We start from the raw sequence: 15,944 nt of genomic DNA on the forward strand, positions 1-15,944 counted from the left end.
TGTCTCTTTCTTAGTTAGTCTGGCTTAAAGGTTTGCCAATTTTATATGTCTTTTCAGAAAAGCAACTTTTTCATTTAATCTTTTGTATTGTTTTCTTCATTTTAAATTATTTTGCTTCTGCTCTGATCTTTATTATTATTTTCTTCTACTAATTCTGGGCATGGTTTGCTCTTCCTTCCCTAGTTCTTTAAGATACATCATTATGTTATTTATTTGAAGTTTTTCTTCTTTTTTGATGTAGGCACTTTTAGCTATAAATTTCTCTCTTAGTACTGCTTTTGCTCTATCCCATAGGTTTTGGTATGCTGTGTTTCCATTACCATTTGTTTCAAGATTTTTTTTTTCAATTTCCTTCTTAATTTCTTCATTGACCATTCATTTACCATTGACCACTGATCATTTAAGAACATATTATTTAATTTTCATGTATAGTTTCCCAAATTCCCCATTACTGATTTCTGACTTTATTCCATTGTAGTCAGAGAAGATGCTTGAAATTGAATAATTTTTCAATTCTTTTGAATATTTTCAGACTTATTTTGTGACAACATATGGTCAATCCTTGAGAGTGATTCATGTGCTGAGGAGAAATATTAATAGGTATTTACAGAACACCTGCAGAATATACATTTAATATATCTGTGAAATGTTCATATCTATTAGATCCATTTGGTCTATAGTACAGATTAAATCTGATATTTCTTTGTTGATATTCTGGCTGAATGATCTGTCCAGTGCTGAAAGTGAGGTGTTGAAGTCTCCAGCTATTACTGTATTGTGGCCTATCTCTCTCTTTAGCTCTAATAATATTTGCTTTATATATGTGGGTGCACCAGTGTTGGGTGCATAGAGATTTACAATTGTTGTATCCTTTTGCTGAATTGACCACTTAATCGTTATGTAATGGTCTCCTTTGTCTCTTCTTACAGCTTTTTGTCTTGAAATCTATTTTGTTTGATATAAGTACAGCTACTCCTACTCTTTTTTGGTTTCCATTGGCATGGAATGTCTTTTTCCATCCCTTTATTTTCAGCATATCTTTACAGGTGAAGTGTGCTTCTTGTATACAACAGATCATTGTTTCTTGCTTTTCTTATCCATTCGGCCACTCTATCTTTTGACTGGAGAGTTTAGTCCATTTACATTTAATTTTTTTTATTGGTAAGTTGAGACTTTTTCCTGCCATTTTGTTATTTGTTCTCTGGTTGTTTTTTGGTCTTCTCTTCCTTCCTTCTTTCCTTCCTTCCTGTATTCCTTTTAGTGAAGGTAATTTTTTTCTGGTGGCATGATTTAATTTCTTGTTTTATTTTTTTGTGTCTCCATTGTATCTTTTTTTTTTCCACACAGGGTCTTGCTCTGTTGCCCAGGCTGGAGTGCAGTGGCACGATCTTGACTCACTGTACCCTTGACTTCCCAGGCTCAAGAGATCTCCCCACCTCAGCCTCCAAAGTAGCTTGGACTACAGGCATGTGCCACCACACCCAGATAACTTTTTGTATTTCTTGTAGTGATGGGGTTTTGTCATGTTTCCCAGGCTGAACTTTTCTTGAACTCCTAGGCTCAAGTGATCCTCCCACCTCGGCCTCCCAAAGTGCTGGAATTATGGGCATGAACCACCATGCCCAGCCTCTTCATATGTTTTTTGCTTTGAGGTTACCATGAGGTTTGCAAATACTCTTATAACCCATTATTTTAAACTAATGACAACTTAACACTGATTGCATAAACCAGCCAACAAGCAAAAGAAAACTAATGAAAACTACACTTTAACTTAATTTCCCTTTTAACTTTTGTTTTCTCTGTATGTCTTATTGTACTGTCTATGTCTTTTTTTTTTTTTTTTCCGACGGAGTTTCCCTCTTTTCACCCAGGCTGGAGTGCAATGGGGTGATCTTTGCTCACTGCAGCCTCTGCCTCCCGGGTTCAAGCAATTCTCCTGCCCCAGCCTCCTGAGTAGCAGGGATTACTGGCATCCACCACCATGCCCGGCTACTTGTTGTATTTTTAGTAGAGTCGGGGTTTCACCATGTTGGCCAGGCTGATCTCAAACTCCTGACTTCAGGAGATCTGCCCGTCTCGGCCTCCCAAAGTGCTGGGATTACAGGTGTCAACCATTGCACCCGGCCTGTACTGTCTATGTCTTGAAAAGTTGTTGTAATTATTATTTTTGATTGGGTCATCATTTAGTCTTTCTACTTAAGAGTATTTTACACAGCACAATTGCAGTGTTACAATACTCTGTGTGTTGTTATTACTAGTAAGTTTTATACCTTCAGATAATTTATTATTGGTAATTAATGTCTTTTTCTTTCAGATTGAAGAACTCTCTTTAGCATTTCTTATAGTATAGATCTGCTGTTGATGAAATCTGTCAGCTTTTGTTTGTCTGGGAAAGTCTTTATCTCTCTGTCATGCTTGAAGGATGTTTTCACCGGATATACTATTCTAGGATAAATTTTTTTTCCTTCAGCACTTTAAATATGTCATGAAACTCTCTCCTGGCCTGTAAGATTTCCACTGAAAAGTCTGCTGCCCATCATATTAGAGGTCTTTGTATGTTGTTTGTTTCTTTTCTCTTACTGCTTTTAGGATCTTTTTGTAATCCTTGACCTTTGAGAGTTTGATTGTTAAATATCTTGAGGTAGTCTTCTTCAGGTGAAATCTGCTTGGTATTCTATAAACTTGTACTTGGATATTCTTTCTCTAAGTTTGGAAAGTTGTCTGTTATTATTATTATTTTTGAGACAGTCTTGCTCTGTCACCTAGGCTGGAGTGCAGTGGTGTGATCTCAGCTCACTGCAACCTCCACTTCCCGGGTTCAAGTGATTCTCGTGCCTCAACCTCCTAAGTAGCTGAGATTACAGGCATATGCCACCATGCCTGGCAAACTTTTTGTATTTTTAGTAGAAATGGGGTTTCATCATGTTGCCCAGGCTGATCTTGAACTCCTGAGCTCAGGCAGTCTGCCTGCTTTGGCCTCCCAAAGTGCTAGGATTGCAGGCATGAGCCACTGCGCTTAGCAAATTTTTTTGAATAAACTTTCTACCCCATCTTTCTCTTGATGTCCTCTTTAAGGCCAATAACTCTTAGATTTGCCCTTTTGAGGCTGTTTTCTAGATCTTGTGGACATGCTTCATTCTTTTTTCTTTTGTCTTTTTTGTATTTTCAAATAGCCTGTCTTCAAGCTCACTAATTCTTTCTTCTGCTTGATCAGTTCTTCTATTAAGAGACCCTGATGCATTCTTCAGTATGTCGACCGCATTTTTCAAGTCCAGAATTTCTGCTTGATACTTTTTATTTCAATCTCTTTGTTAAATTTATCTGATAGAATTATGAATTCCTTCTTCGTGTTATCTTAAATTTCTTTGAGTTTCCTTAAAACAGCTATTTTGAATTCTGTGTTGGAAAGGTCGGATATCTCTGTTTCTCTGGGATTGGTCCCTGGTGCCTTATTTCATTCGTTTGGTGAGGTCATGTCTTCCTGGATGGAGTTGATGCTTGTGGATGTTCATCTGTCTGGGCATTGAAGAGTTAGATATTTATTGTTGTCTTTGCAGTCTGGGCTTACTTGTGCCATCCTTCTTGGAAAGGCTTTCCAGATATTCGAAGGGACTTGGGTGTTGTGATCTAAGTTTTTGGTCACTGAAGCCATATCTGTATCAGGGGGCACCCCAAGCCCAGTAATGCAGTGGCTCTTGAAGACTTGTAGAGGTGCCGTCTTGGTGATCTTGGTTAAGATCCAGAAGAATTCTCTGGATTACCAGGCAGAGATCTTGTTCTTTTTTTGAGATGGAGTCTCACTCTGTTGCCCAGGCTGGAGTGCAGTGGCGCAATCTCAGCTCACTGCAGTCTCCACCTCCTGGGTTCAAGCGATTCTCTTGCCTCAGCCTCCCGAGTAGCTGGGATTACAGGTGTGCATCACCATGCCCAGCTAATTTTTGTATTTTTAGTAGAGGCAGGGTTTCACCATGTTGGCCAGGCTGGTCTTGAACTCCTGACCTCAGGTGATCTGCCCGCCTCAGCCTCCCAAAGTGCTGGGATTACAGGAATGAGCCACTGCGCCTGGCCTCTTCCCTTACATTCTCCCAAACAAAGGAGTCTGTCTCTGTGGTGAGCTGCCTGGAGCTGGGGGAGGGGTGACACAAACACCCCTGTGGCCAACACCACTGGGACTGTGCTGGGTCAGACCTGAAGCCAGCAGAACCCTGAGTCTTGCCCAAGGCTCGCTGTAACCACTACCTGGCTACAGCGTGTGTTTGCTCAAGACCCTCGGCCTCTACAATCAGTAGGTGGTGAAGCCAGCCAGGCTTGTGTCCTTCCCTTCAGGGCGGTGAGTTCTCTTCAGCCCTGGGCAGGTCCAGAGATGCCAATCAGAAACCGGGGCCTGGAGCTGGAGACCTCAGGAATCTACCTGGTGCTCTATTCTACTGTGGCTGAGCTGGCACCCAAGCCACAAGACAAAGTCCTTCCCACTCTTCCCTCCTATTTCTACAAGCAGAGAAGTCTTTCCTTGTGGCCACCACTGCCACAGGCCCACAGAGGGTACCGCCAGGCCACCGCTGCTGTTCACTCAGCTTATGGTGAATGCTGCCAGGCCTGGGACTCACTCTTCAGGGCAGTGGGCTCCCCTCTGGCCCAGGGTAGGCCCAGAAATGCCATCTAAGAGCCAAGGCCTGGAATCAGGGACCCCAAGAGCCCACTTGGTACCCTACCCCACTGTGGCTGAGCTGGGACCTAAGCTGATTTTGGATTTCTTATTAAGGTGCTTTTTTTGTGTAGATAGTTGTTAAATTTGGTGTTCTTGTGGGGAGAACAATCAGTGGAGACTTCTATTTAGCTATCTTGCTCCTGAGCTGTGTCCTGTGTATTTTTAAATTTCCTTGGAGAATTCTCTTTGACATGTGGATTATTTAGGCGTTTGCTGTTTAATTTCCAAGTGTTTATAGATTTTTCTTTTGTCTGTTATTGATTTCTAGTTTGGTTCCACTGTGGTCAGAAAATATACTCTATATGATTTCAATTCTTTTAGATTTATTGAGGTTTTTTCCTCTGGCTCAGGATGTGGTCTGTCTTGGTGAATGTTCCATAGGCATTTGAAAAAAAAAATGTGTATTCTGCTTTTATTAGATGGAATGTTCTATAATGAAAATCCTGTTGGTTGGTTGTGTGTTACTCAGGTCTTCTCTGTCCTTGCTGATGTTTTGGTCTTTTTTTTTTTTTTTTTTTTTTTTTTTTTTTTTGAGACAGAGTCTCGCTCTGTCACAGGCTGGAGTGCAGTGGCGTGATCTTGGCTCAATGCAACCCCTGCCTCCTGGGTTCAAGCGATTCTTGGGCCTCAGCCTCCTGAGTAACTGGAACTATAGGCATGTGCCACCATGCCTGGCTAATTTTTGTATTTTTAGTAGAGACAGGGTTTCACCATGTTGGCCAGGCTGGTCCCTAACTCCTGACCTCCAGGTGATCTGCCCATCTCAGCCTCCCAAAGTGCTGGGATTACAGGCATGAGCCCCCCGTGCCTGGCCTCTGTCTGGTTGTTCTGTCAGTTGCTGAGAGGTGGGTGTTGAGGTCCTCAATATAACTGTGGGTTTGTCTGTTTTGCCTTTCTACTCTTTCAGTTTTTGCTTTATATATTTTGAGACCCTTTTGATTGGTGTGAACATATTTAGGATCATTGTATTTTCCTGGGGGTTAACCCTTTTATTGTTATGTAGTGTTCTTATTTGTCTCTGGTAACTTTCTTTGCTCTGAAGTCTGTTTATTTCATCTGATATCAATATAGCCACTCTGCTTTCTTTTTTTTTTGGATTAATATTTGCGTGGTGCATTAGTCCATTTTCGTACTGCTATAAAGAAGTACCTGAGACTGGGTAATTTACGAAGAAAAGATGTTTAATTGACTCACAGTTCCATAGCCTTAACAGGAAGCATGACTGGGAGATCTCAGGAAACTTAAAGTTATGGCAGAAGGTGAAGGGGAAGCAAGCACCTTCTTCACATGGTGGCAGGAGAGAGCAGAGGGGGAAGTGCCACACACTTTTAAACCATCAGATCTTGTGAGAACTCACTCACTCTCATGAGAACAGCAAGGGGGAAATCTGCCCACATTATCCAGTCACTTCCCAGCAGGCCCCTCCTCCAATTTGACATGAAGTTTAGGCAGGGATACAAATCCAAACCATATCACATGGTAATTTTTCATTCTTTAACTTTTAACCTACTTATGTTGTTGAATTTTAGAGTTTCTAATAAAGAGCGTACAGGTGGGTCTTGTTTTCTTTTTTGTTTTCATTTACACTATCTGGCAATTGAGGGTCTTGTTTTTTATCTACTTTGTCAATTGCTGCCACTTAATTGGTATGTGTAGATCATTGGCATTTAACGTAATTATTGATACAGGGTTTAAGCCTTCCATTTTATTATTTTTCTGTTTATTTTCTGTTTCTCATTCTCCTTTTCTTTTTCTTGCCTTCCTGTGAGTTACTTGAACATTTTAAGCATTCCATCTTGATTTGTTTGTTTTTGAGTATATTGCTTTGTGCAGTTTTCCTAGTGGTTGCTCTGAGTATTACTGTATACATATGTGACTTACCACTGCCTGTTGGAATCAGCATTTTACCACTTAGAATGAAGTGTTGAAACTTTAATTCCACTTAGGTTTCTTTTTCTCCCCACCTTTAAATATCATTGTCATAGGTATCAGATGGTGTTTTCACTTTTGTTTCAGTCATTCCATATGATTTAGAGAACTCATGATGGTTTTGTATCGCCCGTTTTTCTGCTCTTTCTTTTTCATTTTTATTGCTGAATAGTATTCTGTGGTATGGATTTACCACAGTTTCTTTAACCATTCACCTATTGAAGGACACTTGGGTTGTTTTCAGGTTTTGGCTATCACAAAGCTGCTGAGGACACTCATGTGAAGGTTTTTGTGTCAACATGAGCTCTTATTTCTCTGTGATAAATACCTAACAGTGAAATTTCCAGCAATTTCACTCTTAGGTGCTTAACCCTAAGAAAACCCTGCAATTAATTACTACATTTTAAATTATAATAATAATTACAATAATAGTAATTATAATTACAAATATAGTAATTGTTTTCCAGTGTGGCTGTTCCATTTCTCCACATGCATCTTTCTATTCTTTCTTCCTTTCTGATGTGCCACTGTTCCTTCTATCATCATAACCTTTATGTTTAAAGATCTTCTTTTAGCCATTCTTTAAGAGTAGGTCTCCAGCACTTTGGGAGGCTGAGGCAGGCAGATCACTTGAGGTCAGGAGTTCAAGACCAGCTTGGCCAACATGGCAAAACCCCGTGTCTATTAAAAATACACAAATTAGCCAGGTGTGGTGGTGGGTGCCTGTAATTCCAGCTACTCGGAAGGCCGAGGCATGAGAATTGCTTGAACCCAGTGGGCGGAAGTTGTAGTAAGCCAAGATCATGCCATTGCACTGCAGCCTGGGCAACAGAGTCTAAAAAAAAAAAGAATAGGTCTGCTGGCAACAAATATTTTAGTTTTCTTTTGTCTGAGAGTGTATTTCCCCTCTGTACCTGAAAAACAGTTTTGCTGGATATAGAATTGTCAGTTGAGAGTTCTTTTCTTTCAGCACTGTTACCTCTGAACATTTTGGTAAAAGTAGACACCAACACGGAAAACAGCCTCAACACAATGAATTGCTCAACTTTGTTGAACAGTGACAGTGGCCAGGATTCTTCCTCATCATCTGTCTGTTTCCCTCCCAAGTATGGTGAGTTTGAAATGACACACATTATAAGTGGCACTATTTGAGCTACATTCTTTCACTTACTTGATGCAAGACAGTGAAAGCTGTGTGTTTCCTGTTTTGAGGACAGGTTTTAGGTGATATTCAGAACCATGACTAACATTTATTGAGTGCATATTACGTGCAAGGCACTGTGCTAAACAATTGACATACCTCTTCTCCACTTATACCCATAATGACCCTATGGTGTTGGCACTTTTATTATCCCCATCCCCAAGGTCACAGAGCTGGTGAGTAGGACTTGAGCTCTGCCCCAGCTTTCTCTGACTTTAAAATTCACGTGTCTTTTTTCTTTTTGAGGTGGAGTCTTGCTCTATTGCCCAGGCTGGAGTGCAGGGGCCTGATCTTGACTCACTGCAACCTCCACCTCCCAGGTTCAAGCGATTCTTCTGCCTTAGCCTCCCAAGTAGCTGGAATTACAAGCATACACCACTACACCCAGCTAGTTTGTGTATTTTTAGTAGAGATGGGTTTTTGCCATTTTGGCCAGGCTGTTCTCAAACAACTAGCCTCAAGTGATCCATCTGTCTTGGCCTCCCAAAGTGCTAGGATTACAGGCATGAGCCACCGTAACTGGCTTAAAGCTCACGTATCTTACCAGTTCATGTACTGCCTGCTAAGCCACAGTGGCAGAGTTGAGGGGACCCCAAATTCTGTGGCTTCTAAGGGTAAGCCTTCCAAATATTTTGTAGTCAGTTCATTTTTGTCTCAACTTCTAAGCAGCTTATCTCTTATTAATATCCTAGAACAGGGGTCAGGAAACTTTTTCTGTGACGGGCTAGATAGTATTGTCTGTCACAAATACCCACATTTGCTGTTGTAACATAAGAGCAGCCTCAGCCCATAGACGAATGAATAGGCATGGCCATGGCCAGCATACCTTTCACACACTTCGGTGAGGGGATGAGCCAGTGGACTGTAGTTTGTTGACTCCCTTCCTAGAGGAGAGCTTATTCCTTTAAATTATTTTATTACTCAAACTAGAAGAAATTTCAAAAATTGTGGTCTCGGCTGGGCACAGTGGCTCAGACTTGTTAATCCCAGCAATCTGGGAGGCTGAGGTGGGAAAATCGCTTGAGCCCAGGAGTTTGAGACCAGCGTGGGCAACATAGCAAAACCCCATCTCTACAAAGATACAAAAAATTAGCCAGGTGTGGTGGCATGTGTCTGTAATCCCAGCTACTTGGGAGGCTGAGGTGGGAGGATCACTTGAGCAGCCTGGAAGGTTGAGGCTATAGCGAGCCATGATCATGCCACTGTACTGTACTCCAGCCAAAACAAAAACAAACAAACAAACAAAAAAAAAAACAAAAAAACAAAAACAAACAAACAAAAAAACCCAGAAACAAAAGTTGATTCTCTGTACTAAAATGGGCACTCTGATACATTGTTAGAAGTATACATTGGTACAAACTTTCTGAAAGATAGTTTGTAGAAAATCCATAAAACATTTATGCCAGTTGACTGTAATCCCACTTCTATCTGAAAGTGTAATAAAAAAATTACAAAAAAATTTTGGTACAAGAATGTCCTTTACAGAATCATTGGGAAAATTTGGAAACAAACAAACAAAAATAAATGATGATAGAGAATTAATCACTTGACTTCTGGTATATCCACAGCATGTGAGGCAGTAAAGCCTAATGGTTGAGGGCATGAGCTCTCATGTTTGTCTGCTTGATTTCAAATCCCCGCTCTATGTCTTACTAACCTTATAACCTTCAGCCACTTTCCTAACCTAAATATTAGTTTCTTCAGCTGTGAAGTGACAAAAATAACAGTGCCTAATTCACAGAATTGTGAGGATCAAATGGGACAATGCATTTAAAGCTCTCTGTCTCTCTTTTTTTTTTTCTTGAGACGGAGTCTCGCTCTGTCGCTCAGGCTGGAGTGCAGTGGCGCAATCTCAGCTCATTGCAAGCTCCGCCTCCCAGGTTCACGCCAGTCTCCTGCCTCAGCCTCCCGAGTAGCTGGGACTACAGGCGCCCACCACCATGCCCGGCTAATTTTTTGTATTTTTAGTAGAGATGGTGTTTCACCGTGTTAGCCAGGATGGTCTCGATCTCCTGACCTCATGATCCGCCCGCCTCGGCCTCCCAGAGTGCTGGGATTACTGGCGTGAGCCACGATACCTGGCTGGGACAATGCATTTAAAGCTCTTAACACAATGCCTGGGATGTAAGTACTACGTAAATGTCACTTGTCAGGAAAATCATGGTGACAGGAATGCAGATTTTTTTTTAAAGAGATGAAAACAGAGAAATGCTCAAAATATAATGTTAACTGAAAAAGCAGGATTTAAACTATATTTAAAGCATGATTTCAATTTTTTCTTTTAAAAAAATAGGAAAAAGAGTGGAAGATATTAGTAGAAGATTCATGGTTTAGAGCAGTTGACTCATAAACAGATTTTAAAACTGGCTCTGTAACTAGCAGTGTGACCTTTTCAAATAACTTATCTTCTTTGGGCCTCGGTCTCCTCATTTGGAAATAGTGGGGTGGGAACAATGGGGTGGGAGTAATGATAGAGGTGTTAGAATGATGAAACTGAGCTGGTGCATAGATGTAAAATATTTAGCAAATGCCTGATATACAGGAACTACTGATAAATGCTAGCTATTTGAAAATTTTCTTAATGATCCCCACCCATGCTTTCAACATTGTCTTCAGGGAACATCCGCTTACCCAGTAGAATGGCTCTGAGTGTACTTTTAGAGTGTGAAATGGAGCAGTGGGAACTCAGGGCAACATGTTTACATATGCACCTGCAGCCTAACAATGACGTGTGTTCAAGCTAATGAACAGAGTAGTTCAATACAGTAAGCTCAAGACCAGCAGAAGTGAAGAATGTTGACAGTTTGGCAGATGGTGTCAAAGAGACCCATTTAAGGGAAAGGAAGAGATAAGCATCAAAAAAAAAAAAAAAAAAAANTTTTTCTTTATTTTTAAAGGCTATCTTGGTGATCCAAAAAGAAATGTCAAAGTACTTAAAACTCATTTGCTGGCCATACAAAATATGGCCAAACCTAAGCAAGCAGCCTGCTATTTGGTTCGTGTTTTGTTCTCCAAGGAAATCCTGATTAGCAACTCAGTGGATAACCATTTGAAAGACAGCCAATCCCTTGACCCAAACAAAATGGCTGCATTGAGAGGTATGTGTACATTAAGTGATAATGGAATCTTATTTTTAATAATCATTTGGTCATATAATGAATGTTATTGGCAGTTGAAGGAATAACAATGAAGTCTGTGTGAATCTTAAAACTCTTCATTTTTTTCACCTGTCTGACCCTGATTTTACAACTTTATAATATATAATTGGTAACAACTTCCAAAGAATAAAACTTGTCCATTGACTTGAATGGTTGAATAAGACAAGCCTCATCTATTATAGTTGTTTATGGTTAGTACTAAGTCAATTCTTTAGCCCTGAAGCTTGCTACTTAAAAAAAAAAAAAAAAAAAAAAAAAAAAAAAAAAAAAAAAGGAAAAAACTCCCTCTGCCAAAAGGTGGGGGAATAAAAGACTTGTCAGTGCTGGAGACTAGCAACACAGAAATAGAATTTTATGATTAGTCCTTTTTAGCCTCCTGCCTTCCTGCCTTCCAGACATGTCTATTGAGATCCTAGAACTCATGGGTACTAAGGATACTACAATGAATAAGTGTTTCTGCCTATGAGGAGCTCATAGTCTAGAAAGGGACATGTTGATGGCAACAGATACATCCCAGTCCAGTGTGGTAGTGTTGGGGAAGCTCAGAGCAGCTGCTTTGAGGGAGTTGGGGAAGGCTTAACTAAGGACAAGATGTTTGAGCTGGATTCTGAAGGACTCCTTCACTAGGTAGAGGGAACAGGAGGATGTTCTAGGCAGAGGCAAGAGCTGGGGAAGATAGACACAATGAGTAAGCCCCTGGTGTAATCATGTTTGCAGTAACACTATTTTCTCTTGATATGTTTCCTTTTAGCTCTGATTTATCCATTGGGTTATCAAATGGTCTGAACACCCTGAAAGAGTCAACATTTGGTTACACACTTAAAATATTTTTTCAGACACATAGTCTTGCTCTGTCGCCCAGGCTGGAGTACAGTGGTGTGATCATTGCTCTGGTGCAGCCTCGAACTCTTGGGCTCAAGCAACCCTTCCTCCCCAGCCTCCTGAGTAGCTAGGCCCACAGGTGCATGCCACCATACCCAGCCAAGTTTTGTATTTTTTATAGAGATGATGAGGTCTCACTTTGCTGCCTAAGCTGTTCTCAAACTCCTGGTCCTCCTGCCTTGACCTCCCAAAACACTGGGGTTACAGACATGAGCCACTGTGCTTGGCCTACACCTTTTTTTTTGTTTTGTTTTTGAACAACAAGAGCTCAATATTAGCTTCCTACATCAGTGTTTTAGGGGATCTCATGGTAGGGGAAATAATTCAGCAAAGCATCCTCATTGGGTGGAATTTCTAAATTCTCAGAAAGAATAAGATAAAAGGATGAGAAGTAGAAAGAGACAAAGTCAGTATTTAAGAGTCCAGAGTGCTCACCATTACACAATGGAACCATCTAAAAGTCAGTATTTAAAGAAAAAAATTTTCGTTAGTTTGTTAATTTTTTTCTAATTTTCGTGAATACTTTCTGCTGTTTGCAGAGTATCTGGCAACAACTTTTCCCACCTGCGATTTGCGTGAACATGGAAAAGACTGGCAGGACTGTATTTCTGGTATCAATTCTATGATCTACTGTTTATGTTCTGAAGCCAAGAGTACTCCAGTAAGTTATTTTTCATCTAAATATGGTTACTGTTACCTGAGTTTGTACTGTGTACAGCTTCAGAACTGATAGCGTGAGGCACAGGCTCTTTAGGCCGTGTGCTAAAATTTTCATTAACTTAACTTAGGGGGCATGGGATGTTCTTTCAAAAGCATACTGCATGTTTATTTTACTTTTTTGAGATTTATACTCTATAAAAATATCCTAAAGATATTTAGGATAATAAAGTGCTATAATTAGTATATTTGAAGCCAAGGATAATACTAGGAAAATAGTTTCAGCTACAAAGATATTTGGCAAATCTTTTTCAGTATCTCACCTAGCAACACAAAAAGGAGCTAGCTGTGTGCTCTTTGGCTGTTTCAATGGTAGCTGAAGAGGTGCAGGGGGAAATGCAGGCACTTCATTACTTGTTCACTTTTAGTGATGATGGAACTTGGTGAAATAAACACATGTCATGACGTTAAACGGTTACAGATATTTTGCACTCCGTATAGTTATGTGATAACAGAAATCTAGTTTCTCTCTCCTCCAGTCTATCTTCAAAGTACATTAGAGATTTTTGTTTGTTTTACCACAACCGGGCCATTAGGGAAGAGTGTCATATCTGTTGTCTTTTGATGAAACATGTATCTTAATGACAATTCCTAATTTCCACCAACCCCCTTTTCTTCTGGCCATGTCTAGTTGCTCCTGTGTCTCTAGAGTAAGTTTATGGAAACAATTTGCCAAGAATATTTGTAGCTGAGCGTATGTTTTCCTGGTGAACGGGTTGATTTCAGTGATAGCTCAAGCACCATCTGCCTGAAACCAAATCTGCTTATTTTGACATTCCATTTTATAGCCTTCAAAATTGCACCCTAAACAATTTGAATGTAAAATTAAGACACTGCCTGGAAAATGGTAATTTGCATATTTGCTTAGGTGTCAAAAGAGAAGAGAAGCAGTGTCTGCCAAGTGCCTGCTGTGTGCTTGACTAGGAATGGGACAGGTCCTTGTCACTCAGAGTAGGACCATAGCCCAGCAGCAGTGGACCACTGGCAAGCTTGTGAAAAATGCAGGGTCTTGATTCAGGGGCAGAATTTGCATTTTAGCAAGAACCTCTCCAACCTCCATCCCCCATGTGATTTGTGTGCACACTAAAGTTCAAGAAGTGCTAACCCAGAGCAGTGGTTGTCAACCCTGGGTGCATATTAGAATCACACGAGACACTTAAAAATAGTTACTAACGCCTGAGCTCCCCACTCCCACCGCCAGAGATTCTGGCTGAATTTGCCTAGGGTGGGGCGCAGCACAACCATTTGTTTTTACAGATCCCGAAGGTCATTCAAACGGGCAGCCAGACTTGAGCGCCGCTAGGGAAAAAGAATACAAACAAAACATGAGAAACAAAAAGTGGTCATCTCCAAGAAACTCACTGCTTTGTTTATTTGTGAAATGTTTATTATGCACTTAATTTGTACCAGCAGTTCTCATTCAGTTCCTTAGACAAAGCTACAAAATCCTCCAAGGAGCAGCGGGTCATGACAGCTTGCGGAAGAAGCCACCCCTTTCCTTCTTTCCAGGTGGTATTGCGACAAACAGTATTCCTATGGCTTCAGCCCACCTTTTAAAGAGTTAGTTGCTTCCCTAGCAACCTGGGGGGCCTGGTAGGTGGTAGAGCACAGACATATTTTCTTGCTGTGGGACTTTGTTTACGGATATGGTTTTGTATTTCAACAGAAAGCTGTTCGCAAAAATAAAAAGCTTACCAACCCTGTTGCATCAGCATCTGCAGATAGAAATGACCGTAGGGACAGAGATGGTGGTGAAGGCAGTTCTTGGATGTTTCAGCTAATGAATTATTCTGAAATGAGAGAAAAGGGGAACTTGCAGCCAAACAGTAATGCTATCCCTGAAGAAATGCAAGAACCTTCCACTGATAATCCAGAGGAACCTGGTGAAGCATGGGGTGAGTTTTAAAAAACTTATTTTAAATAAATTCTCTTGCTGATAAATGTTGAATCTGAGTGATGCATTTTTGGGGCTCATTGTACTATTCTCTCTACTTTTATGTGTGTTTGAGAAATTTCATCAGAAAGTGAAACAATTTAATGTCTTTTTTTTTTTAAATTATACTTTAAGTTCTAGGGTACATGTGCATAACATGCAGGTTTGTTACATATGTATACTTATGCCATGTTGGTGTGCTGCACCCATCAACTCGTCAATTTAATGTCTTTTATTAATGAGTTAATGAAATATATAGACACATGGTTCTGGGACTGTTATTTTTCCTACGGAAAGTGGCTCTTTGCCAACTCACTGGACCGTGTGAGCTCTGATAAGGCACTGTCCTCCGTGGTGAAGGGGAGGGGCTGCAGCTGAGATACACTTCTTGTTCTCTGTGTGCCTGGCACATTGCAGGTGTGCAATAGGATTTTTGGCACGAATTCGTGAATCTCATCTCTCAGAACATTGTGCTCCCACTGCTAAACTGTCTGCTAAAGGCGCCTCCTGCTTTGATGGGTGTCAAGTGGCAGTGGTTCAGTAGTGACTGTGCCACCTGCCACTTGTGCTTCCCAATGCATCTTCCCAGGGTGCTGGGCTTTAGCATCACCCATACCGATGAGTGACATCTGAAGTAGCAAAACTTCATTCTCTCTGTACCCTGCCCCCATGTTAACCCTAAGTAGAATACTACCTGGGATCCTTTTCAAACGAAATCATTGACAAGATATAGCTTTATTTCTTCCATTATAAAAGTAATCTAACTACTGTATTTGTTAAGATTGTACACTACAGACATAGACTGGATAAATTAAACAACAACACAAGTCACCAGTTGAATAGCTCCTGTAGTCAAAGAAGCAAAGAACCAAGCGAGTCTCAGGCAGGCAGGAGCTAGAGCAGCCCCAAGACTGTGAGAACTTGGGCCACATGTCTCTAACTCTGACTCAGCTATAACGAGGGGATGGGGCAACTAAGCCCACTGTGAGCCAAGCAGTCACTGTAGTGTGTGTGGAGTCTGTTATGCCATTTTATTTTAAAATTGGAAAATATTTTAAGAGGGGAAGAAAGCTCCCATGATCAAAATACTTTAAAAAACTGTTGTGGGCATTTTCATTTTCCTCCAGTTTTTTTTTTTTTTCTGTGAACATTTGGAAACATTATGATTCCCATATAATTACTCCCCTTCTCTAACATTATAATATGTATCTGTTTTTCCTCAAGAATCTACAGTCTTCGTAATCATTGCTCTAAGTAGGATTATAACATTCCATTAATTAAGTGCACCCCAATTTATTGTCTCCTACTTTCTTTTTGTTGTTGTTGTCATTTTGGTTTGAGGGTTTTTGGAAGGGGATTATAAATCAGTCTGCAAAAAACAGTCTTCATTCAGATAGATTTTTTTTTTTTTTTTTT

The 15,944-nt window shown here is 40.5% G+C and overlaps 1 protein-coding gene across 1 annotated transcript in view; it reads left to right on the plus strand.

Moving 5' to 3' along the window:
• The window catches only part of BEND2 (BEN domain containing 2), a 36,899-nt gene that overhangs the window by 10,067 nt on the left and 10,888 nt on the right, over positions 1-15,944 (plus strand). Inside the window, 4 exon segments of the mRNA XM_017894883.1 lie at positions 7,608-7,748; positions 10,736-10,936; positions 12,418-12,539; positions 14,262-14,490. Coding sequence (XP_017750372.1) covers positions 7,608-7,748; positions 10,736-10,936; positions 12,418-12,539; positions 14,262-14,490 — 693 coding nt within the window.

This window comes from Rhinopithecus bieti, unplaced genomic scaffold, assembly GCF_001698545.2.
Source record: "Rhinopithecus bieti isolate Rb0 unplaced genomic scaffold, ASM169854v2 scaffold_25806, whole genome shotgun sequence".
Classification (NCBI taxonomy): domain Eukaryota; kingdom Metazoa; phylum Chordata; class Mammalia; order Primates; family Cercopithecidae; genus Rhinopithecus; species Rhinopithecus bieti.